The 27344-nt window shown below is 35.3% G+C and overlaps 1 protein-coding gene across 4 annotated transcripts; it reads left to right on the top strand.

The window, feature by feature from the left end:
• On the top strand, positions 1 to 27133 carry LOC122106682 (UDP-glucuronosyltransferase 2A1). Of its 4 annotated transcripts, XM_042678145.1 has the most exons (7): positions 1 to 713; positions 8535 to 9166; positions 21011 to 21159; positions 23251 to 23382; positions 24103 to 24190; positions 24600 to 24819; positions 26854 to 27133. In XM_042678145.1, exons 1-7 carry the CDS (start codon positions 1 to 3, stop codon positions 27131 to 27133), a joined length of 2214 nt encoding a protein of 737 aa, XP_042534079.1. The 4 variants fall into 4 exon arrangements, with proteins under 4 accessions (XP_042534079.1, XP_042534081.1, XP_042534082.1 ...); XM_042678147.1 differs by lacking the exon at positions 23251 to 23382; XM_042678148.1 differs by lacking the exon at positions 8535 to 9166 and having other exon boundaries at positions 1 to 715.
• The last annotated feature ends 211 nt before the right edge of the window (positions 27134 to 27344 follow it).

The raw sequence follows: 27344 nt of genomic DNA, 5'->3' as shown, positions 1-27344 counted from the left end.
ATGTTAACAAACATTCTCCTATTGTCTCTTCAAATCAGTCTCCTGGGAACCAGCCTTGGTGGGAACATTCTGATTTGGCCAATGGAAGGTAGTCATTGGTTAAATGTTAAAATAATTATAGATGCACTCATTGAAAAAGAGCATAATGTGACTGTCCTGGTTGCTTCTGGTGCTCTTTTTATCACACCAACGTCGAACCCATCTCTGACATTTGAAATATATGAAGTGCCCTTTGAGAAAGAAAGAATAGCCGAAGTGATCAGAAATTTTGTTTTGACATGGCTGGAGAATCGACCGTCTCCTTCAACCATGTGGACCTTCTATCACGAGATGGCCAAAGTCATCAAAGACTTCCACATAGTGTCTAAAGAGCTCTGCGATGGTGTTCTTAAAAATGGAAAACTGATGGAAAAGCTGAAGAAAGGAAAGTTTGAAGTCCTGTTGTCTGATCCAGTATTTCCTTGTGGCGATATAATAGCGATAAAACTGGGAATTCCCTTTATCTATTCTTTGAGGTTTTCCCCTGCTTCAACAGTAGAAAAACACTGTGGAAAGGTGCCATACCCCCCTTCCTATGTCCCTGCCATTCTCTCAGAACTCACAGACCAGATGTCTTTTGCCGATAGAGTAAGGAATTTCATCTCTTACCATCTACAAGACTACATCTTTGAAACTCTCTGGAAACAGTGGGACTCCTACTACAGTACAGCTTTAGGTATGTAGCAATTTTGGTCTTCTTATTTGAATATGAACAAGCATAACTTTAAGTTGCTCTATTATTATCCGCAATTGTGTCACTATTATATGATAGAATGAAAACAAATTTAAAATAAAAACATACAGCAGAACTGCAGTGCTATTTTATGATTTTATGTGCTGGATGGTATCAGCTCAATAAATACAGGGACAACTACCTTATAGTTAATGAATGAACTAGACCTCATTTGGATATCACTATAAAATAGTAATTGCATAAAAACTGGAGTTTTATATAGAAGAAGCAAGAAGATTTTAAACTTTTTATGAGTTAGTATAGACCTTGCAGTGCATGTTTAAAGATGTGTGTGTGTATATGTGTGTGTGTGTGTGTGTGTGTGTGTGTGTGTGTGTGTGTGTGTGTGTAGTTTCTGATCACTGCTTAGTAAAGATAAATGGCAAAAATTAAAACATTTGAAGATTTATCAATTTTATTTCTAAGGTATGAACTTAAAGGAAAGTAAATAAAATCAGGCATTTTTATCCCTATTAATCTAACATGAATTCCTGAAGTATGATATACTGTTTATTAGGAGGAGAAAATAGAATCAATACTAATTAACAAAAAAATTCTACAATTAAAGGAGTTAAGTCTGAGGATTTGTGAATTGAGTATGTACACAATGAAGGATAAGGTGTAATAATTGAAGACAGGTATATATCTAGGGATGAACAGAACAGCAATTAAGTCACGAAAAAAAATACCAAAAGGGCAAAGAGTAAAAATAATTAAAACATACACACACGTACACATACACCCATCCACACACACCCCTAAAATAAAAATGTTGAAAAAATAGAAAACAATTTGATTTTTTAATTAGGTAGAAAAAAGAGTTCTTTGATTTTTTTTTGGCTGGAGTGATCTTGTGTCTCCCCTGTGTCCATAACCAGTCTCTTGGTGGAGTCTCTGGTTTGCTTGTAGTGTTTGGTTTCCTGTGGCTTGATTGTTTTCTTAAATCAGTTTGTTTGAGCAGGCAGAAAGAAGCTCTGCTTTTCCAGGGACTTTATGTCCTTCCTCCCAGGCTAGTTCAGTGGGAGGGCATCTTATATACATTTTTCTAATTTGAGGAGGGTGAGGAGGGAGGAGTTGGGGAGGTGGGAGGGAAGACATGGCAGGGGAAAAACAAAGGAGATAACAATGCTGGATAGGAAATGTACTCATTGCCTTACTCATGTAACTGTAACATCTGTGTACAGCATTTTTACAATAAAAATATACAAAAAATTAAAAAAAACTATGTTGAAGAGCTGGGATATTGTTCAAATAATAGAACACTTGCATAGCAAGCATAAAGTTCAAACCACAGTTGAAAATACACAAAACTGTACTGGGCATATTGATGTGGTTATATTGTCTAAAAGTCATCTTAATATATAGGCTTTTCCCATTTCACATGCATCTGAATTTTATTGTTTACTCCTTACTGATGGTACATTTCCTACTCATTTTTTATCTTTTTTTTTTTTGTGTGTGGGGGGCCTGGTTGTGGGGCCTGAACTCTGGGCCTGGGCCCTGTCTCTCAGCTCTTCAGCTCAAGCTCAAGGTTAATGCTCTACCACTTGAGCCACAGCGTCATTTCCGGCTTTTTTCTTTTTGCTTATGTGGTGCTGAGGAATTGAACCCAGGGCCTCATGCATGCAAGGCAAGTGCTCTACCACTGAGCCACCTTCCCAGCCCTTCCAATTCATTTTCTATGTCCTCTCTAAGTTAGGGAGATTAATTGAATAGATGAATTTCTTGTCTGTCTTCATGTATTTTAGAGTCCAGCAGAGCAGTGAGACATGAAAACGAATAAATTCTGTAGATAATATGCATACAAAATACAGAGACAGTATTGAAGAGATGAGGTTACATTACAGGAAGACCATAGTGGCTATTCCAAAACTCTTCAAAGTTGAGGTGAAGCATAAAGAAATGTGTAAGCAGTAAACACTGATGTTCTTGTAAAGTGTAGAGAAGAAAAGGCTGTCTGACATGGAAGATCTCAAGTAACCAGAGATTTACTGGGGATTGCTGATGAGTTACTATTTGTGAAAGTTCAAGTATGAGGCATGGAATACAGCTGAGGAAAAAAATAATTATGGTGATGTCATTATTGTAAAATTAGTTTAACCATTCAGTTTAAAATTTCTGTTGTATGTTACGCTATTTTCTTCCATTTTTAACGTAATAATACATTGAAAACTACTTAAAGGGATGTTTGATGATTACAGTTACCTTTTATTATCAAACTTTGTGAAGAACCCAGAGTAGTTGGTTACAAGGAATGAGAGCCCAGAGTAATTATTTAGTGTCGTCTATAAAAGAATAGTGAGTATGTTCTTTCACTCATCTGAAGGCCTCTTTGTCATCTCGTTTATTGCTTTTCTGTTACAGGCAGATTGCTTGATCATTTTTCTGCTTTCATATATAATATATTCCTGAATCAAATATTTATAAATGTAATTATCTTAAAGGGACCTAGAAATATTTCACAGTACATAATTGTAACACACTTCATACAGTCTAAATGCTATATATTTACTGTTTGAATTTGATTCCATGATAAACCTCAGAAATACAGACCTAATCCTAAAGAAAACCAGTTAATGAGGGAGTGTCTCCTGCAATTGATAAGCTACCTTTCCCTGATAGTTGTTGAGCTTTGAGACTTGAACTTCTACTAACATCAACATTTTATTTTAGGCTTTTACCCATTTTAATAATGTAATAAAGCTAAGATGAAGAGAATTTCAATGACCTCAATGTTGTTGTACATCCACTAGACAAACTGTCAGGTTTCTACTAAGTAGAGCTTCTATAGTCTATTTACTAAGTATGGTTAGTAGCTAATATGTAAAAATAAAGAATAAAATTTAAATTTATTTGAAGATGACAAAATGCAGTGTGTAGTGGTTAACATGAATATTATTATGAGAAATTAGAGATTCCTATGTAATGACATTTGTTAACACACAACATCTTTCCCACAAACTTGCTCTAAAACATTTATAAAATTGATTTATTGGAATCAAAACGAATATACACGTATTAGAATGTGGATATATGTAGACTACTAACCTTCAATAAATAAGAGCAAAATTTGCTGAGCCAATTACAAATAAATACCACTTATTGTCAGCAATGGTCTTCATCTTATTGGGTATGGCAATTAACTGTGTTAAAATCTACAAACAAATGTTATGTCTCAGATATAAAGCAATTTGTAAGTAGTTCTGACCTCAGAGAAAAACAGAAATAGCTAAAACGGTTATTTGTTAACTTAAAAAGATAAAAGTAAATGGGTCACCATATTAAGACAAAATTGTCTCTCATTAAAAATAAAAAGAAGGTAGCCAGGTAAGCATATGTGGCTTACACCTGTGATCCTAGCTACTCAGGACACTGATATCTGAGAATTATGGTTCAAAGCCAGTCTGGGTAGGAAAGACCCTGAGACTCTTATTTACATTTAACCACCAGAAAACCAGAAGTGTGTTGCTGTGGTTCTACATAGTAGAGTACTAGCCTTAAGCAAAAGAGCTCAAGGACAGCACCTAGGCCCTGGGTTCAAGCCCCATGACCAATAAAAAAATAATAATAAAATAAAGAATGATGAAGAATAAATGGAAATTTTATAAATCAATAAAACTGAAAAATTGACAAAAATTCTTATAGTAGGTAAACTAATCTAGGCATCTGAATATGTGCAGTGGGTCAGTTGAAGCCCAGATTAATACTGAAGTATTCTTAGGATAATTACATTTTATCAAGCCACATCTTTTTTTTTTTTTTTTTACTAATTACTCTTTATTTTAGAAATATAAATCTCATGATTATGATTGTGATGGTGATTATTCCCATGAGTGACTTTGTCCCTTGGCTAATCTTCTCCAGGCTGAGGTCCCAGAATCTCACCTTCTATTGTGTTGCTGGTAATGAAAGCACATTACTTTCCCAGTCTCAAAACCTGAGACTAATCTTTCTTTATGGAAACACAAAGAGGAGTTATTCAGATTCTTTTACACCTGAGTCTTACATATTTCTAATTGAATTACATTCTTCAGATTTAGCATGACTATATAAGTTTGTATTTACTAAACAGTATTACTGAGGCCAAGGGCATTGTTGCTCAATTTTAAAAGACAAGGTAAGAAGCCAAAATAGTGTCTTAATAGAGTAGCTTATTTTTGTGCAAGACATTGTAGATATAGAATGTGTTAGATGACAATGATGAATGGAATGACATGGCTTGTAAAACTTCCTTCCAAATAGTCTCAAAATTTATCTCTTTCTCATAAATGCTTTAATGATTTTTCTTTTTTTTTTTTGGGTCCGGTTGTGGGGCCTGAACTCTGGGCCTGGGCGCTGTTCCTCAGCTCTTCAGCTCAAGGCTAGTGCTCTACCACTTGAGCTACAGCGCCACTTCTGGCTTTTTTCTTATGTGGTGCTGAGGAATCGAACCCAGGGCCTTGAGCATGCAAGGCAAGCGCTCTACCACTGAGCCACCTTCCCAGCCCCGATGATTTTTCTTAATAATGAGGCCATATCCACTCAGGTCTCAAACAGTCACACCGAAGTAAATAAATGAGACCAACTTTCCCTAAGATTATTTCTCTTTGGTAGAATGTAATAAGAAGCTCAGAATGGGTCCTTAATCTTTGTTAATTAGTAAGCATTGGGTATTATAATGTCAGATTACTTATTTAATTTCAAATCATAGATATTTTACTCAAACTCATGGATATATTAATAGTAATAGGCCTTAGTATTTGTTGGAGTTTTTCCTATCCACTAGAGACTGTGATAGAAGATTTACATACATTTTCTTTCTTAATCATTACAATGAATAAGTTGTCATTTACATACAAAATTACAGTGCATATAAGTTGTCTTTTTCAAAATCTCAGTGAATTTCAAGTTCTAGAATTATTGTCTCCTAATTTAAATTTCAGGTGGAAAACTATGAATTACTAAAAATAGTTTTGGTTTAAACATCCTTGGTGCTTATCTTCTTCTTGATATAGTTCTTGAAAGCTGCTAGTCTATTTTCCCTACTCTTTATTCACTGCATGAAGTTAATTGGGCCACATTGTTACTAGGTAACATATTCCTTAAGGAATAGGGCTCTATTATGAATCTGTTGTCTGAGATGTGTTGTCTGAGAATATTCTTTATGGCTGTCAGAGAGAGGTTGGCAATCTCCACCTAAAAGCAAGGAAAGACTCTGCAAATGTCAAATATGTTATTTAAAATTGGATCAGGTAAATTTTTACTTTTTTCATAATATCAGTAAAAAAAGGTCCCCAAAGTTATATACATATTTAAAAGACAATTGTATAGCAATTGTATGAGAGAAAAAGTATTTAAAATCCATAAGCATTAGGTGTTATAAACTGCCTTTTAGTTTCTGACTATATAAAACAAGAAGGCGTTGGATTTATATTATATTATATTATATATATGATTCTGTGATTTAACAATTAGATAAATGTCTCTGAACTACTGTCACCCACAATAACAATAAACTATATTTTCAAAACAACATATCCTTAAGATGTTTGTATGGTATAGATAACATTGAGGGACATAAATCAATATGAAACAAAAAGCTGGGCTTAAATATATGATTCTTTTAAAGTTGAAGTTATTTTTTCTTTTTTTCTGACTATACTAATTTTTGGTCTTAGGATTTTTTTTTTTCTTGTCGGTCGTGGGGCTTGAACTCTGGGCCCAGGCACTATCCCTCAGCTCTTCAGCTCAAGGCGAGCGCTCTACCACTTGAGCCACAGCACCACTTCCCAGACTGGCTTTGAACTGCGATCCTCAGATCTTAGCCCCCTGAGTAACTAGGATTACAGGCGTGAGCCACAGGTGCCCGGCTTGGTTTTAGGGCTTTCCTTGTGCTTATAAGCAGGTACTGTACCACTTGAACCATACTTCAGGTCCTTTTTACTCTAGTTATGTTTGAGACAGGTCTCAGTTTTGCCTGGGATGGTCTGAACTATGATCCTACTATTGATTTTCCTGTTACAATTGACATGACAGGCACATTGCCACCACACATCTTGCAAACATTTCTGCCCAGGCTGGTCTGGAACTGTATTCTTCCCCAGTTTCAGCATTCTGAAGAGCTGAGAGAACAAAAGTTGCATGGCACCTTGCTCAGCTGTGGATTGAGATGATAGCGGGAGGGCCTCACAACATTTGCTTGGGTGGGTTTTTAACGGAAATCATTCCTCTCTCAGCCTCCTAAATAGATATTGTTGCAGATGTGAGCTCCAGTACCTTGCTGAACTTTATTTTTATTGTTAAATCAGACATATTTAGAATGAGTTATTTTTTCCATTTGAAGGAACTTAACTAAAATAATTATGTGAATTCCTAAATGCGGTATTTTAACTTAGCATCACTTTTCTATCCCATTTTGCTCATTCTGGTGTTTAATTATTCTAACACCCCAAATTAAATAGTTACTGAGCACCCATAGCTAAAGAGATATCCCATGATTTAATGCTTATTCTTAATTTTTGGCTTATATCTTTTAAATCAACTTATTCATAGTTTTCTTGGTAATAACCTTGAATGGTTTGAAAATGGTATTCTTCTATGCTTATGCATATTCAGCTTAGGATTCATTAAGAATTACAAATGATAGCTCTATATCCATGTCTAGACATATTAATAGGTACTTCATTGATTAACTGGTTAAATTTATTAAATGCTAATCTTCAGGGCAAGTTTGCTAAACTGTTAATATTGTGTTATTTATTATAATATTATATATGATATAATATTATATATTCTTCTTAACCAAGCAATTTTCAAAGTAGCTTTGAGGTATCATTGCTATTTTACAGAGAAATATAACAAATTATCATCATCTCCCTTTATATTTGAAAAGTAAAGCAGAGAGTGTCTAGGTAATTCTCTAGGGTTACAAAACTTATAGTAGTTTCTTAATCTGGGGCTATTGAAGTCCATAGTTCATGTGACTTAATCTTCTATGCAGCTTTGTGTAAAATAGCCTGTGTTTCTTCAAGGTGCCAGACACCTGAGATGAATTATAAAGGTAATTATAAAACTACTATACATACTTAAATAACTGGCATACAAACCAACTTGCAGAGTTTACAAATTATATTAAAATATATGCCTTAGCCAAGTCTCAGTGGCTCATGCTTCTAATTCTCAGCTTCTTAGGACGCTGAGATTTGAGGATCTAGTTTAAAGGAAGCCTAGGCAGAAAAGGTTGTAAGTCTCACATCTCCATTAATCACACACACACACACACACAGTTATTTTTTAAATTTAATTTTACTGTCAAGGTGATGTACAAAGGGGTTATAGTTACATGAATAAGGTAGAGAGTACATTTCACTCAGTAATGTCAATTCCAGTGACAGTAGCACACACACACAAAACATTTTGATTATTATCACAGAGTTCAAAGATACTAGGCTTAGAACTTCCTCTTTTTTTCTTTAAAATGGGACTCTATTTCATTTCTGTCTGTGTCATAATTACTTTAATACATAACAGAATTTGAATTATATTGCTTTCCTTTAATACATTAGAGCGGTTGGTCTACAAATGGGCATAGCTATCGTATTGGATGTTGTTTTATTTACAATCTACTTACATACATTGAAGATTTCTTTTCATCTTAGAAAATCTACAATAGAATGCTTTCCACTGTGGAAATGAACAGGCCTAAGAAGATTGTTCAACTGCTTATTTTTTATTTGACTCTCACAAAAATTGTTCATAGTGGGAATGTGCTAATTTGGCCTACGGATGGTAGCCATTGGTTAAATATTAAAATCATTCTAGAAGAGTTGATTCAAAGACATCATAATGTCACTGTACTGGCTTCTTCAGCAACTCTATTCATCAACTCCAATTTTGATCCTTCTGTGAATTTTGAAGAGATACCGGTTTCCTACAAGAAAAGTAATATAGATTCCTTAATTGAACATATGATCATGCTGTGGCTAGACCACAGACCAACCCCTCTGACATTGTGGACTTTCTACAAAGAACTAGGAAAGCTCCTAGACAGTTTTTTTCAAATTAATACACAAATCTGTGAGGGTGTGTTAAACAACCCCACACTAATGGCAAGACTTCAGAAAGGTGGTTTTGATGTGTTGGTAGCAGACCCAGTAACAATCTGTGGAGACCTGGTGGCTCTGAAATTAGGAATCCCGTTCTTGTACACATTGAGATTCTCTCCAGCTTCAACAGTGGAGAGGCATTGTGGGAAAATCCCAGCTCCAGTTTCCTATGTACCAGCAGCCTTGTCAGAGCTCACTGACCAGATGAACTTTGCAGAAAGGGTTAAAAATACCCTATCTTATCCTCTACAAGATTACATATTCCAGTCCTACTGGGGAGAATGGAATTCATACTACAGCAAAGTTCTAGGTGAGTCTCCTGAAGTTTCTCTTGTATTAATGAATTCAGATATTTTTATTCTTATTGTTTCATTGTATGTGCCAAAAAATTAATTATATGTTTGTACAATTCCTCGGGTATTATATTTTTAGTAAATTCCTATAAAAGGATGTGACAGGGCTGGGAAGGTGGCTCAGTGGTAGAGCACTTGCCTTGCATGCCTGAAGCCCTGAGTTCGATTCCTCAGTACCACATAAGCAAAAAGAAAAAAGCCGGAAGTGGCGCTGTGGCTCAAGTGGTAGAGCGCAAGCCTTGAGCTGAAGAGCTGAGGAACAGTGCCCAGGCCCAGAGTTTGGACCCCCAGACCAGACCCAAAATAAAAAGGATGTGACAGTATTAATTTCTATATTACTATCTCTTAATGAAAACAATCTCATGCTTTATTGCTGTATAAGTAAATCTTCAAATCTAAAGTACCTTTACTAGAATAAATTGTGAGGTTGCTAAGATATTTATTGTTTAATAGTTTGAAATTATAAATATATTGATAGCCCTGTTTAATTTTTATCTTTCTGTAAAAATCTCTACAATGCATAAAGTTGAGAATTAGAAACCCTAAATTTATACCTGATCTGACCTAATAGTATCTGTGTTTAAACTTTGGGGATGCTTGTGTTAGTATTCAGTGTAAACTTTTCTGGATCCTTTGAGGACTTAAAGTTTTCTGATTTCAAAGATTCTTTATGAGATGCAAGTAAAATAATGTGACTATCGAGGAGAATTCTGATTGGATTTTTATATTTCCTTTTTTTCTGAAACCATGTAGTTTCCTTCCTTAAAATATTTTGTTATTGTTATTGTTTATTTATTTGTTTTACATTTTCTTCTTGCATAACTTTTAAAAATTCACTTCTAAAAGCAGTACCGAGGAACATACTATTTAGTATCAGGACTTAAAATGTGATATTATTAATTGTGCCGTTTTTTTCTTTTGGTAATTCTGGAGTTTTAAACTGGAGCTTTTCACTTGTGGTGCATGTGATTCTACCAAACTTGTAGTCCTTTTGGTTCTGATTATTTTTTAGCTAGAGTGATACTTTTTTCCCAGGTGGTTCTAGGTGGCATTCTTTCTATTTATGCTTTCTTCCATAGGTCCTGCTTTTGCTGTTCAGGCAAAGAGCTCATGAACTTTAACCTAGGCTAGTTTAGAACTTTACTCTTTCTGGTCTGTGCCTTCTGAATCAGCTAAGATTACAGGTGGCAGCCACTGATGCCTGCTCAATCATACTTTTTACAGAAGTTACGTGCAAAGCATCGCTATGCACTTTTGGGTCTATTTCTCTCCATTCTATCTTCTTTTCCTTCTCTTTTTTTCTTGATATTAAAAGAAATTAGTTAGTGAATACCAATATAGTACTAGCCACTTTGGTAGGTAGTGCAATAGTGCACAAAATAGAAAAAAAAGAAACATCTTACCTGGACTACATTTAACTTAAGAAGACAGTAAATAAAACAGTCACATAAAATATATAGGATTTTAGACAGTGATACATGGTATATAGTAAAATAAGAGAAACGAGTACTCTGGGAAAGGAGGTTATTCTTTCTATGGAGGGACTAGAGACAGCTTGAATGTAAAGGAGATTTTTTTTGGTTGGTCGTGTGGCTTGAATTCTGGGGCTTGGCCACTGTCCCTGAGATCTTCAGCTGAGGGTGAGTGCTCTACCACTTGAGCCACAGCACCACCTCTGGTTTTCTGGTGGTTAACTGGGGATAAAAGTCTCACAGACTTTCCTGCCCAGGCTGGCTTTGAACCGTGATCCAGATTTCAGCCTCCTGAGTAGCTAAGATTACAGGTGTGAGCCACCAGTGCCCAGCTAAAGGAAATATGGTAAGCTATAGCATTTATTTTCTTCTTTTGATGTTTTAATATTCTTCGCCTACATTCTCATCGCTTACACTTTCAAACTTCTACAATTTGCTCACAAAGTAGTTATTGTCCGTAGCACATATACAGGATAAAATATATACAAGATAACCAAAAATTTACATATGATTTCAGAAGATATTAGAATTCTACCTTGATAAGTGAAATTGTGTGCCTTTATATTTTATTATATGATTTGGTTATATTGTAGAGAAGATAAACTCAATGCCTCAAAAACATGATTTGATTTCAACTTAGATGTTATTTACATCATTCCTCAAGACATTTGAGATGTGTTTTATAAAATTCATCACTGCTCACATTGAATCACACACAGACCATACTACTGCAGGTGCTGAATGAGGTAACAGTGAACATTCCTTAATCCAGATGGAGAAGGTTCAGGAAATCACATGCAATTTTTGGTTCAGTTCCAATTACTTATTCTTTGGTCTGAGGCAAGTTACATAATAAAACAATCTGAGTGGCAGTGCCTCTGTCCCTTTCAGTGAGGTTATTTCACTGGACATTTAATCACTTGTGTGATATGCCAAGTCAACTGAAAAAAATCTTATGTGAAAAATAACATTATTCAAGAGCTCTTCAATGACAATGCCTTAAGTTTATGGGCATTGAATTATGCAAACAAATATGTCATAAATATATGCAAAACTAAGTGGCTTCTGTATAAATGAAATCGTCATTCTTGGTGACAAATTATATAACATTAGAAAAAGTGTTTGGCAAACAAAAATTCCCAGCTTCTCATCTTTACAGGATGATAATCTAGATTCAGGAATACTACCTTTTGAGAACTTAAATATTGTATTTATTTAAATCCTTTGTGTATATCATGTGACTAAGCATATTTAAACAACAAATAGTGTATGTTGAAGTCCATTGTCAAGAAGATCTGGTTTAAAATTTTTTTCTTTTCTGTGAAATAATCTTCTTAAAGTATTAATACCATCTGGTAATAGAAAACTGATACTGAAAGATCAGCATGCAATTGTTATACAACTGTTTTTGAACACAGAAGATTTAATAACATATCAAATTTCTGTGAAGTTTTCATTACAAAGTTGTTTGTTCATTCTGTGTAAGAAAATAGGCTGGAAAAATGACACTTAAAACTACAGTGCAGAAAATCCCAAATGTCCTGAATGGAATACCAGTACACAGCAAGGATATATCTAGCTTCACTGAGTCCTGTGTTCTATATCAGTGAACTTTTGTGTGTATATGTGTGATAGCAGGAATTGAACTCAGGGCCTCGCAACTTGCTGGGCAGGTACCCTAAAATATGAGCGGTGCCTCAGCCCCATTTTGCATTGGTTATATTTTATATAGGATCTCACTTTATGCCCAGGCCATCTTCGGCTGTCATTATCCTACATAGATGGTTCCCTCATGTTGCTAGAGATGACAGATGTATACCATTCCACCCAGCCATTTTGCTTCCAAAATAGATGGGATGACAGATGTGCACCCGCGCCATTGAATAAAAAGAGTCTCACAGACTTAAAAAGAAATTATTGTAATGGTGTTGTACAGAGGTGTTACAGCTACATAAGTCAGATAATAAGTACATTTCTTTTTGTTTTTTTGGTTGGTCATGGCCCTGAACTCTGGGCCTGGGCACTGTCCCTCAGCTCTTTAGCTCAAGGCTAGCGCTCTACCACTTGAGCCACAGGACCACTTCCGGCATTTTCTGCTTCTGTGGTGCTGAGGAATCAAACCCAGGGCCTCATGCATGCAAGGCAAACACTCTACCACTGAGCCACCTTCCCAGCTCTACATTTCTTTTTGAACAGTGTCATTCTTCTTTTTGTCCCACTTTTCCCACTTCTGACTCCTAACCTGCTTATGGAAACAAACTCCAGCAATGGAATTAAGAGTTTGCTTGTTTTTATTGTACTGTTTACAGTTACTGCCTTTTTCTTTCTTTTCCCCTTTTCCTCTGGTTGATTCTCTGTTGCCAGGTTTTGATTTCTGTTTTTTCTTATATATAAATTTATTAGATAGCCTTTCCTGACATGGCCTCAAAGTGTGATATTTCAATTTCCATTTTTGAAGTAGAGAGCTTAAGTCTTATGAATAAAGTAAAAATTACAAATTAACAAATACATTTCTAATGTCTAATGGAATGAAAATTGGGGAATATCAAATTGCTACTCCTATATGATGGTTGATAAAAATAGCAAATTTAGGCCCAGGCCAAGTGTTCTGCAAGGCATCTTCCAACTGCTCTAACTTACCTCAGCTTCTGAGAGACCTATTACACAGAAAAAACAGATAGTCCTCACTGCGGTGAGATTTGCGAGTAGCCTTTACAAAAGCTATGAATAATGTCATGGAAATAATTAAGCACGCAAGGGAGATCGATGGTCCTATTTTGCCTTGGCTTAGAGGTTGTCAGTCTTTTTTCATTCTTTCCAAGCTCATTCATCCTTGCTTTAAACTGTCAGCACCATGTTGTGCCCTATGCATCCATTGATAACATTTTAGATGGATTCTTAGAGTAATAATACTTTTCTCAGCCTACAAATACAAGCCTCAACTTTCCTATTCCACTCAAATTGCCAAGATTACTAGTTAGTAACTAGATTACTAACATTTTATATATGTACATATGTATATGACTATCTAACTAACTATATATACATATATCTAATCTATGCTTCTCCTTCTGGACCCAATTTATAATTTACTGTTGTCCTCTGCACCCCACCCCCACTTTAATTCTCATTCTCATCTCCTTACCCTTTCCTTAGAAAACTTAAGTGCTTTTGTTTATCTTCTTTCCCATAGGACTTCTAATTTCTTCTCCGAGGCAGCTACCTTATGATCAGCACAGGGAGCATTTTAAAATTCTTCTCTAACCCTTTTTCTGAAGCAAAAATAAAAGAACAAAAACAAAAACGAAAGTTGTAAAACAAAAAAAACAAAAACAAAAGTTTACACTTCAATATAACCCCTCAAAGCAAGACTAGCTTTAAAGTATCAATCATCTTTGAACCAGCTAATCACAATGAGCACTGATAAATTCTCCATACACATCTCTGTAACTGCATTTAAGAGTAACCATTTTATTGCCATACAATTCCATAAGTCAATGTTGCCTGAATTTATGCTTTGTATAACTTTATGTGTTTTGATTCTTTTGCTGAATATATTTTTTACATCTGTCCACATTGCTGCAGAAATGCTTTGGAAACACAATCTACTACGTAAAAGGCTAAATAGGAAGACCAATTAGTATACATTTTACTTTTTGACATATGTTGAAAGTAACATATATTTAAATGAAGACAGGTTTTCTGATCTATTTATATTAATGTAGAATGAACATATAAAAAGATACCTAATAGTTTTGTTAAAGTAAAACAAAAGTTTGCTATTAAATTTAAAATATTGGCCTATATACAAGCTTCAATTGTTTGGCTTCCCTTGTAACACAGCGAATAATAATTGAATGATTATTAGCTACTATTTAAGAGGTTGCTATTAACAGTTTACTATTTAATTGTTAAGTAAAATTTAATATTAAGAGTAATTAATGAGGCTGGGAAAGTGGCTCAGTGGTAGAGCGCTTGCCTTGCATAGATGAGGCCCTGGGTTCAATTCCTCAGCACCACATAAGTAAAAAGAACAAAGCCAGAAGTGGTCCTGTGGCTCAAGTGGAAGAACGCTAGCCTTGAGCTGAAGAGCTGAGGGACAGCACCCAGGCCCAGAGTTCAGGCCCCACGACCAGACCCCCACCCCCCAAAAAAGAGTAATTAATGTAAAACATTCCCTAAACAATTCTAGATCAGTGATAATACTCCTTTGCAATTTATCTTTAGGATAAAGCAATATTCTATTCTTTGTAGAAAATTTAACGCCCAAGTCCTTCACCAGAAGAAAATTCTTATGCCATTATCAGTTAAGAACATTATATTGTATCACAGAGGAGTGTAATATTAATAACAATTTGCCAAACCAACTCAGTATATTTCTTTGAAAACATGTCCAATTGTATTACTAATACAAAAAGCAGTTAGTAGATGGATTTGGTGGCTGATATCTGTAATCTTATCTCTTTAGGAAAGTGAGGCCTGAAGGATTACAATTTGAAGCCAGAATAGGCATAAAAGTATGAGAGAATCTATCTCCAATTAACCAGCAAAATGTCAAACTGGAGGTGTGGTTCCCTGTGGAACTACAGGTGTGAGTATCAAGTTTATTAACTGAACAAGAGAGAGAGGCCTTGAGCACAAACCAAGTTGGAAGAGACCAGGAACCAGTATTCAGTATCCATAATACAAAGTAAAGAAAATTTAATCATTCAACATGATTTTCATTAGGGATTTCATGAATGTAAATTATGTAAAGAAAACTATACTAGAAATGAAATGGAAAATGAAGACAAATATTTTGTGTAAAGAAAAAAGGACTCAAGTATAAACTAAGTACTAATTTCATTGGTAGTAAGTCAGATTTCTGTAATAAGGGAAACCTAAAGCATATGTATATAAAATGTCTTCATTTTTTTAGATAGTCTGAACATTTAAACAAAACACCTTTTATTTTAAATGATACAGTTTTGAAACTAATACAACCCAGTCTTAATGTCAAGCCAGTTGATTGGTGATTGTTTGCTTTTGCCTTGATCCTTCAAGTCCTTCCATTGGGCATCATCCTGCTTCTATGCTTCCTGAGTTCTAAATAGGTTGTTTCTTTTCTTGTTTTTTTTTTTCTTTCTTTCCTCCTTTCTTTCTTTTTTCTCTCTTTCCTGCTTTCTCTTTCTTTCTTTCTTTCTTTCTTTCTTTCTTTCTTTCTTTCTTTCTTTCTTTCTTTCTTTCTTTCTTTCTTTCTTGCTTGCTTGCTTGCTTGCTTGCTTGCTTTCTGTAAGCTGCATCATAATTTATTGGAATTTATTTTCTTTATTATTTATTTTATTTAGTAGACATAAATATCAGGCTCCTGGCCTTGCCAAAGACAGAGTTCAGCAATAACCATAAGAAGAGTTTGGGTAGTACAAGATTTATTTGAAGCAAAACCAAAGCAAATTCAAGAGCAAATGATCAAGCCTAATAAGAGATTTAGCATGGGCAGCTTCACCCACCCAACAAGTATACAGAGCTCTCCAATTTTGGAATATATTCATTTTATGCGTCTAATTACTAGATATTAGACACGGGAGGGATGTTCTGAGAAATGTGAAACCAGGAAATTGATTGTCTGATAAGGTGTCCATCCTCAGAGTGAAGAAAGAAATTTGACATAAGCTACAGGTCTGTAGTTGCAACTATAATGAGATTACAGGAGACACCCAGCTAACATTTAGAATTGGGAAGTCCCTGTTGGGACCCACTGGTTTGAACCATTTGTTATTATACCAAAAATTTGCCTCAAATGTAGCAAAACATTACTTCACAACAATGGTGAAAAGTTATATTTGGCAAAATGTACCTTTATATGATTCTGTATCAATTCTCTGGCTTCTTTGTGTTACGTTACACCCTGATCCCATATTTTAAACTCCCTCAAGAGATAAAACTCTATAATGATAGGGGAAGGAAACACAGAAGATCTTCTCTGCACTTTCTTTAAGCTGAAAATAGAAATATATGTACCTATGGAAGATGGAGATTGAACACAAATTATTATCTACTTAAAATGATAGTGATAATAACTTGGCAAATAATAACTTGCTGAATACATTTTCTAAATGTTTTGGGAAAAGGTTCTCTGAATATTCTTTTTTAGGTATCTTTTTTAATTTTAATTTTATTGTCAAGGTGATGTACAGAGGGGTTACAGTTATGTAAGTAAGATAGTGATTACATTTCTTGTCTAACTTATTACCCCTCCCCTATTTTTCTCCCTCCCTCCCCCAAGTCCCATCCACAAAGTTGTGCAGATCATTTCTTGTTTGTATTGTTGTTGCATAGGTTCCCACTTTGTCCTTTGTCTCACTGGCTTTGTTGTTTCCATTCCCTTCCTTAGTTATATATATATATATATTACCCATGGTAGCAAAATCAAATACAGTGACAACAGAGGATAAACCATGGGGGGGGGGGGGGACAAAAAAGAAGAAAGAAATCATGTAGTACTTTGAGAACAACAACAACAAAGAAAAACTTGTGTCCAGATCTTGGAGTACATTGTATTTAGCATCATCTTATATGATCACATGCAAGTAGCTATGGATCTATAACTCTCCCAGCCAGTTTTTTGTTTGTTTTTTGCTTGTTTTTTGAACTCTGGGCCTGAGCATTAGCAAAATTAGTAAAAAGCCCACAGACTGGGAGAAGATCTTCACTAGTCGTACAATAGACAAGGGCCTCATATCTAAAATGTACTTAGAACTCAAAAAATTCTCCAAAAACAAATCCTCAATGAAACAACTACCCCATTAATAAGTAGGCTGAAGACTTAAAGAGAGACTTTTCTGAAGAGGAAATAAGAATGGACAATGGACATGTGAAGTAATGCTCAATTTCTCTAGCCATAAAAGAAATGCAAATCAAAATAATATTAAGATTCCACCTCACCCCAGTTAGAATGGTTATAATCAAGAAATCTCATAACAACAGATGCTGGAGGGGATGTGGCCAAAAGAAAGCCTACTGCACTGTTGGTGGGAGTGTAAACTTGTTCAACCACTTTGGAAAGTAGTATGGAGGTTCCTCAAAAGACATAGAGCTCCCCTATGACCCAGCAATTCCACTTTGGGGCATTATCCAAATGACCACAAACAAGCTCTCACTAAAGTTATCAACACAACTATGTTTATTACAGCACAATTTAGCATAGGTAAGATACGGAACCAACAGAGATGCCCCTCAGTAGATGAATGGATCAAGGAAATGTGCTTTATATATACAATGGAATTCTGTGCTGCTATCAGAAAGAATGACACTGCCACATTTGTAAGGAAATGCAAGAACTTGGAAAAAATCATAAGTGAAGTAAGCCAGACCCAAAGAAACATAGGTCTCTCTTATTTGTAATAATCGTATACTTCTAGGATAATCATAGCAAATAAGCAGAAGAGCTCAATAGCTGTGTACATATGACCATATAAAATGATGCTAAGTGAAATGAACTCCAAGACCTGGACACAAAAGGTTTTTCTTTGTTGTTGTTCTCAGTGTACTGTGTTATTTCTTTTATCGCTTGTGCTTTTTTCCCCTATGGTTTATCCCCTGTTGTTACTGCATTCAGTTTTGGTACCTTGAGTATTGTATATGCATTATCTGAACAGGGAACAGAAGGGGAACAACAAAATGGTCAGACAAAGGACAAAGGGGAACCTATGCAACAGCAGTTCTTACAAGACAATATGTTGGAAGTGATCTGTACAACTTAAGGAGTGGTTGGAGTGGGGGAGGGAAAGAGGGAGAAAATGAGGGAGTTAGACAAGAACTGTCATCACTACCTTACTTATGTAACTGTAACCCCATTGTCCATCACCTTGACAATAAAATAAAAATAAATAAAATAGATTGTGGTTCCAGTAAATAAAAAGTACCCCAAAACATCAAGACTGTATTGAATGAATAGAAGTTCCAATATGATAAATTTAAAACCTCTAAAAAAAGTTGGGTAAAAGAACAAAACAAAAACAAACAGCAATAGAATACATCAAATAAAATTATTAGCCCATGAAATACTTAAATACATACATAAATAGAGCATTAAATAGACCAGTGTACCATAAATTTGAATTAGTAAAACAAATAGGAATAGTGTTAAATTTTAAGTTGATTCTTTTTTTTTTTTTGCTGGTCCTGAGGCTTGAACTCTGAGCTTGGACACTGATCCTGAGCTGTCTCTGAGCTCCTTTTGCTTCAAGGTTAGCACTCTACCACTTGAACCACAGTTCTACATCCAGCTTTTGCTGTGATTTAATTGGAGATAAGTGTCTTACAGGTTTTCCTGCCTGGGCTAGCTTCAAACCCCAATCCTCAGATCTCAGCCTCTTGAATAGCTAGAATTACAGGTGTGAGTGACCAGTGCCCAGGTTGATTTACTATTCTTTACTGTTAAAATGTATATAGCCATTAAAATAAAACCATAAAATTATGAAATCTTTCGTTCTTGCCTGTTGTGATACTATCTTTTTCTATTCAGTACTTTCTGCCAATTGCATTCTTTTGTCCAATCTCTACTGTTTTCCACTGTTTTCTCTGACACTTCTCACAGTCTTTCTTTTAACTCATTTGTGAATAGTATTAGTGAATTATTTTTGAACATCACTTAATTGCTGTGTTCTGGTATTTTTTATGGATATAATGAAGTTATACATTATTGTCAAATGCTACAGATGTAATCTTTTGACCTGTTCAGAGTGTCCTATTCTTAGAAAAAAATGTATTATCTTTAAGTAGTTGTACAAAGGAATTTTAATTTAGCAAAGCAGTTATAAGTACAATATATCTTGATCAAGGTCAACCCTTTCAACATTCTCACCCATTGCTCCCCAATCTACCCCTCCCCTTGCTCTTCTTAATTTTGGGAGATATACATCAGATTCGTGACTGCATTCTTCCCCTCTTCTACTCTTCTTGTCTACTCTTCCCCTTGTCCCCACCCCACCCCACCTCTTTCAAATACGTACTTCCTGGTGTTTAATTTTGCTGAACTTTGATTTTACTTTTCTAAGGAATTACACTATTCCAGATTTCCCTTGAATTGACCATGTTTCAGTTAATACATTTGTATATACTTGCATATCACCCAGCATATTTACTTATAAGTTTATAACATAAATCTTGTTTCCACATCTAAGAGAAAACATGCAACTTTTGTCTCTCTAAGCCTGACTTCCTTCACTTAACATAACTTTTCCAGTCTTTCTTTATCTTTACAAATGGCACAATCTCATTCTAATGGATAATTAACATCCTGTTGGAATATATACTATATTTTCTTGATCCATTCATCCATTGAAGGACATTGGGGTTTATTCCATACCTTAGCTATGGTGAATAGAGCTACACAAAATGTGGTTGGGCTAGTGGCTTTACTGTATCCTAATTTGTAATCTTTTGGGTAAAGGCCCAGGAGTAGAATCTTGGGTAAATGCCCAGGGGGATTCTATGTTTATTTTTTTGAGGAATTTCCACAGTGTTTTCCAGAATGGTTGAACAAATTTACATTCCCATCAACAGTGCATTAAGGTTCTCTATTGGCTGCACCCTCACCAACAGTTATTATCATTTATTTTCTTGATAATGGCCATTCTAACTGAGATGAAGTAGAATCTTAATGTTTTTTGATTTGCATTTCTTAGGAAAATTTTGGTATTAATTTTGACATTAAATTTGATCACTTAATTCAAGTGGACCCTGTCAATGTTACATATTATAATTTAGTAATTCATACATATCTTGTTGGAGAAAGTTTGAGCCTGTAAAAATCATACTAGTCACATATTTGTCCATGTCCTTTTAATCTCTTAAATAATGACTTTAGTATTTGTTTTTGCTCAGTATTTCTTCAATAGCATTTAATCTATGTGTTAACCTCCCTCCTTTTCTTTTTTTTTTCTTTCCTGGTAGCATGTAATAATGAATGAAAGTATTATATATAAACTAACTTTTCTCCTACTAGCTTATAAAGAAATTGGTGGTTGCCGGGCGCTGGTGGCTCACGCCTGTAATCCTAGCTACTCAGGAGGCTGAGATCTGAGGATCGCGGCTCAAAGCCAGCCCGGGCAGGAGAGACTGTGAGACTCCGATCTCCAATAAACCACTAGAAAACCAGAAGTGGCGCTGTAGCTCAAGTGGTAGAGCGCTCGCCTTGAGCTGAAGAGCTGAGGGACAGCGCCCAGGCCCAGAGTTCAAGCCCCACGACCGACAAAAAAAAAAGAAGAAGAAATTAGTGGTATGTCTTTTCCTTAGCAAAAGTGTGTGCTAATCTCAATCTTCCAAAACTTTCCTTATTTCCTCCAGGAAGACCCACTACATTGTGTGAGACTATGGGCAAAGCTGAGATTTGGCTAATTCGGACATACTGGGATTTTGAATTTCCTCGTCCATACTTACCTAATTTTGAGTTTGTTGGAGGATTGCACTGTAAACCTGCCAAACCTTTACCTAAGGTAGGTTTCTGATAGTAATGATTTTATACACTTTAATTAACAAACATATGCACACACAGATTTTCTTTTAAAGTTTATTGTTTTATCCACAAAGACATATTTATAAATATCTTAGGTTTGTCCTTATAAATTTTTGATCCTCATAATAGAGGAGGCTTTCTTGAGTCATAGCAGTCCTTTGAAGTTCATCTGCAAATATATGATATAGAAGGAAATGATCCAAGAGGTGTTTTTTTTAAAAAATATCTGTTTCTATGCTGTGGATAGTAAATTGGAGGATTGGCAAAAACAGAGTCATGAAAATCACCAAGGACAATGCTCTAGTCTTCCTAAAAGCCAGATGGAGTTATGAACTGGCTCCTTTAGAATGCTGGACAGAGAAAGATGCCTTCATGAGAATGTAAGCAGTGCATAAGATTTGATGAATATGAGGAAGTAGATGTTGAAGGGAGACTAGATTTAGGCAGTGTTCCCACATTTCAATCTTAGATAATGCTGACCTTTATTGCCATGGAAACAACTGATGGGAAAACTCTTTTAGATGATCATGCTGAGTTCAACTTTAAATCTATTTACTTCAATGTGCTGAATGGATTTTAGAGGTTTTCCCTAAATTGGGTAGTAAAAATAATTTCAGTATCAACAGAGTATTAGACATAGATTGAAAGCCATAAGCATAAAGGAAAATGATTCTCATACTGTATTAGTTCTTTATGATTATCATTTCATGATTATTGGAGTGAAAAAAGTAATCACACACCACATGCCACAGACTATGGAATAATTTAGAATGCCAGGTATGTTGGACAGCATTGTCAAAGCATAAAGATTGGAAAACGTAAACATGGTAACAACCTTGTATTTCATTACTAACAGGGAATGCACACTTGGGTTGCTTTATTTGTTTATGTATGTATGTATGTATGTATGTATTTACTTATTTATTTTGGTCGGTTATAAGCCTTGAACTCTGGGCCTGGGTGCTATCCCTGATCTCTTCAGCTCAAGGCTAGTGCTCTACCACTTTGAGCCACTTCTGGTTTTCTGGTGGTTAATTGGAGATAAGAGTCTCACAGACTTTCCAACCCTGGCTGGCTTTGAACTGTGTTCCTCAGATCTCAACTTCCTGAGTAGCTAAGATTACAGGTGTGAGTCATTGACGCCCAGGACTTGGTTTGCTTTTAAGGCTGAAGAATATACTCTCTAGAATCCTACAGGCAAATAATGTCATCAGGAGTGCTTTTGATTCCCAGAACAAAGTCTAAGTAATACAGAGAAAGAGATAGAATATGCACAGCTTCACTAGATAATGCTCCTTACCTACACTTTTATATTTATCCTCCTGAACCCCTTTACAAAAACATAAGTTCTCAAAATATTTTTTTATAAAAAATGAAATTCCATTCCAAATTTAGCTCTTCCATCAACATAAACTTTGATTAAAGTAAATATCAGTCATGGTAGAAATTTATGATGATACATGGATACAGAGAGAAGAGAGGAAATAAAGGATATAGCTCAATTGGTAATGTGACAATGGCTTAAGATGCACAAGGCCTGTTTGTAATTCTAACACACACACACACACACACACCAGCAGCAGCAGCAGCAGCAGCAGCAGCAGCAGCAGCAGCAGCAGCAGCAGCAGCTATGAGATGGTCAAACAAAGATTCCAAATTTGTATCTGAGGTGTGTATTCATTTTGATAGTGACTTAGTGTGCGCTCTGAGTACTCCTATATATTTTAGCCACAATTTTCAAAATCATGCTTCTTTTCTAAAAAACACCAGATGTATTCATGTGTCATCACAGGACCAGTGTAATCATTTAACTGGCATTTCCCCTCTCTCTCTCTCTCTCTCTCTCTCTCTCTCTCTCTCTCCTCTCTCTCTCTCTCTCCCTCTCCCTCTCTCCCTCCCCCCCTTCTCTCTCTCTGTCTCTCATGTCAGTCGTAGGGTTTGAACTCCGGGCTGGGGTACAGTCTCTCAGCTCTTCAGCTCAAGGCGAGTGCTCTACCACTGAGCCACAGCACCACTTCCACACTTCCAACGTTTCCTCTTCCTTTTATTTAAAGCATTGTTATGTCTGCAGGAAATGGAAGAATTCGTCCAGAGCTCAGGAGAAGATGGTGTGGTGGTGTTTTCACTGGGGTCAATGGTGAAAAACCTCACAGACGAAAAGGCCAATCTCATTGCTTCAGCTCTCGCCCAGATTCCACAGAAGGTCAGTGATCTTCTGAACCTGGAATCAGAGCAAATTTTTACTGATTGGAATAAGACTACAGCTAATGGTAGTCTTTGCAAGTATTCTGTCAACATTCCTTATACACTAGATATATGTGACATGGAATTTATTTATTTATTTATTTTTGTTGGTCGTGGGGCTTGAACTCTGGGCCTGGGCGCTGTCCCTCAGCTCTTCAGCTGAAGGCTGTAGCTCTACCACTTGAGCCACAGTGCCACATCCGGTTTTCTGAATGGTTTATTGGAGATAAGAATCTCATGGAGTTTCCTGCCTGGCCTGGCTTTGAACTGTGATCCTCAGATCTCACCCTTCTGAGTTAGCTAAGATTACAGGCATGAGTCACTGTGTGACATTGAATTTAAGAAGGAAAAACGTAACATAAATTGTGTATTGTGCACTTTTGATCATTTGCTTGCTAAACTACAGCAGAACTATAGGAATGTGTGCTTTTGTAGTGATTTCTATTTTCTAAATTAAATAAGAAAATTATAGGCCATCTGAAGTATTTCAGGTCCATACTCCAAATCTGAGGAATGATACAGTGTAAGAGAAGACATGTTCAAAAGTATAGCCATATTTCTGAGAGTTATTATCAAAGTGTATTTGGTATAGAATAAAGGTGCATTCATTAAATGTTCTAGGACTTAATATTCCTTCAATGTGAATTGATTCTCCAAATTTTGACATTGTCTTCAACAGGTTCTATGGAGATACAAGGGAAAGATACCAACATCTTTAGGATCCAATACTCGGCTCTTTGATTGGATACCCCAGAATGATCTTTTGGGTAAGACTGGGGGAAAAGAATAGTTTTACAGTTGGTCAGAAGACATGTTAAGTGACCATTTCAAAACAAATTGAAAAATATTTAAGTAGTTCACATTTGAATTCCAGTTTTAAAGCAAGCATAATCATATATTAGGCCATTAGTTTTATGGTTCCCCTGAGTCACAAAAGAGCATCTTCTGTTAAGAGTCTCATCATACATATTACCTTCTCAGAAAATGAAAGATATGGATCCCTACTATTTCTTGGATTTTGTTTTTCTGGTTTAGCAATGTCTCAGGTATTCAACTGTTGAAGAAAACCATGTTGTGCAATGACGGACATTGTAGCTTTCATTCCATCTGTCTTTGAAATTCTGACCTTGAAATCTGAACCCACTTCTCATTTCTCACTCTATCTCCTCAAACCAGGACACCCCAAAACCAAAGCCTTCATCACTCACGGTGGAACTAATGGGATCTATGAAGCCATTTATCATGGGATCCCAATGGTAGGAGTCCCCATGTTTGCTGACCAACCTGACAACATCGCTCACATGAAGGCCAAAGGAGCAGCTGTGGAGGTGAACATGAACACCATGACCAGTGCAGACTTGCTCAGGGCCCTGAGGACAGTCATCAATGATCCTTCGTAAGTCCTGCTGCTTTTCCAGGGCTCACCTGTCACTCCCTAACTTGTCCATCATACTAGAAAATTCCCAATGTTTCAATACTTGTGTAACTGGTTTATCTACAATTAAAAAACTAATATAAAAACGATTTCATTTTCCAACTTCTCAACTGATTCTTTGAAATAAAAAATAATATAAAATTGTTTATAGTTTTCCTGGATAAATTCCTATTTCATAAGTAATACATTCTTAAATGTTATCATACATTGAGCATATACAAAATGAAAGTGATACCATACCCAATATTAACCATTAGAAGAGAAATATTAATGGTGAGGCTTGTAAGTGCTTTTATGTAATAGTTATTGGTGAATTTACTAGATAATAATTTCAAAATATTATAAAAATCACATTTGTATATCTGAGTAGAAGGCTTTGGAGCTTCAATAATTCTTTTGAATTTTTTCTTCTATTTTTATTGGCTTAGATAATATATAATACATATAGTATAAAATATATACTTAAGACAGTATGCTTATTAAATGTTATATTGGCTTGTATTATTTTATGGGTGAATTTCATGAATTTTATTACTGATTGCAAACACATTTGACACAAGACAGAAACATAAAATCTATTTAAAATCTTCATGTAAAATTATTTAATTTACTGTAACTTCACATTAATTCTAACCCTAAATACTAACTCAGATTATTTGACTATCTGTGTGTTTTTAAATATATCTATATATATGTACATAGATAGATATAAATATAGATATAGATATAGTTGTGTTCACTGTTATTTACTAAAAAAAACTAAGAAACACAAAAATGTTAATTTTAATATGTAAATCATAGTAATTATAATTATAATTATTTTAGCACATTTACAAACAAGTAGTACACCAACATGAAATAATACATATACAAATATGGCTCTTATTTATCATACTTCATGAAAAACACACATACTCTATTTTTAGTTTTAAATTAGCAGATTTATCAGTTATATCTAGATTTCAAATTTAAAGTCTCTATAGCTGTAGGAAATCTTGAAGAAAAAAGTTGATTAGCAATAAAAGGCATTTAGGATTAATAGATTTGCCTAATAGAGTTTGTGTGAAATCCCTGTACTAACCTTCCCTATAGCTCAATACAAGTGAAAGATAGAATGGCTTCATTTCACTATGCTCAAAGAATGGATGGAAATCGTTCCTTCAGCTGAACTAAATGATCCAAAGGCAATATTGACCTCATTCCCTTTTCCCAATCCTCATGTGCATGGAGATCCTGTTTGTACCAAGACATGTTGTCACAAACCATTTACATTCACTCATGTCCTAGAGCCTTTACTCAGGATACAAAACACACACAGATTTAGTAATATAAACTGACATAAGAAATCTATACACTGTGGCATAGAAAATTATTAAAACTGAACTCGACACCACATTCTATTTTGGTGCCAACTTCGTTACAAGGATCTAATTCTAGGTCAATATTTTGTATTTATCTTAACAAACCAAAGCCCTATAAATAGTTGGATATGCTAAATCTTAAATCATTCTAGTCTTTCCATTCAATTCTGAAATTGCCTACAGTGGCAGATGTATCACTGTGTTCAAATGAGTATCCCTGTGCAAAGTTCTGAGAACTGTTCAATGCCTAACTGATGGTGAAAAACAGATCCCTGTATCTGTCATATGAGCTAGTTATATATCTGTAACTGCGAATATTGGTGTTTCATATGACATTATCCCATAATACTGAGTTATTCACGCTTTGTGTTTTGGAGCATTCTTAGGTAACATAGTTTATCAAATATTCAAATTCTTTCATAGGAAATTGGTCTAACATTCACACTTGAACATTCTGTTTTTTGAACCACACCTCTTCCCTCTTTACCACTTAAAATCAATGGCAAAGTTTATGAAGACATTAAAACTCTTTTCTGAACATATCTATAGCCATTGGCTTGTGTCATACATACAATCTCTCATGTATTTACCTCCAATAAAAATAAAAATTAACTTAGGACCACTTGCCTTCTAGTTATAAAGAGAATGCAATGAGGTTATCAAGAATTCACCATGATCAGCCAGTGAAGCCTCTGGATCGAGCTGTCTTCTGGATCGAGTTTGTCATGCGCCACAAAGGAGCCAAGCACCTTCGGGTTGCAGCCCACGATCTCACCTGGTTCCAGTACCACTCCCTGGATGTGATTGGGTTTCTGCTGGCCTGTGCCTCAGCTGCTATATTGTTGGTTGCAAAATGTTGCTTCTTCTCTTTTCGAAAATTTTGTAAGACAGGCAAGAAGAAAAAAAGAGAATAGAACAAGAAAATGAGAGAGAAGATCTGAGGTTTGGCAAGTTCTGAGTAGGGAAATTTACTCACTGCAACCACAACGAACTTACCAATATGCAGTTTTTATCCTGTTTCTAACTATTGCATTACTTTCTCTTAGCTGAGAGATAAACTCTAAAATTTAATGTGACCTTTAACTAGTCAGCGTGTCCTATTTCTTCTTTTGCCATTTTTAAGGG

The sequence above is a fragment of the Dipodomys spectabilis genome, unplaced genomic scaffold (assembly GCF_019054845.1).
Source record: "Dipodomys spectabilis isolate Male_0828 unplaced genomic scaffold, ASM1905484v1 ptg000043l, whole genome shotgun sequence".
NCBI lineage: Eukaryota > Metazoa > Chordata > Mammalia > Rodentia > Heteromyidae > Dipodomys > Dipodomys spectabilis.
Note: the sequence above shows the minus strand (reverse complement) of the source record. Positions and strands in the feature narration are given on the sequence as shown.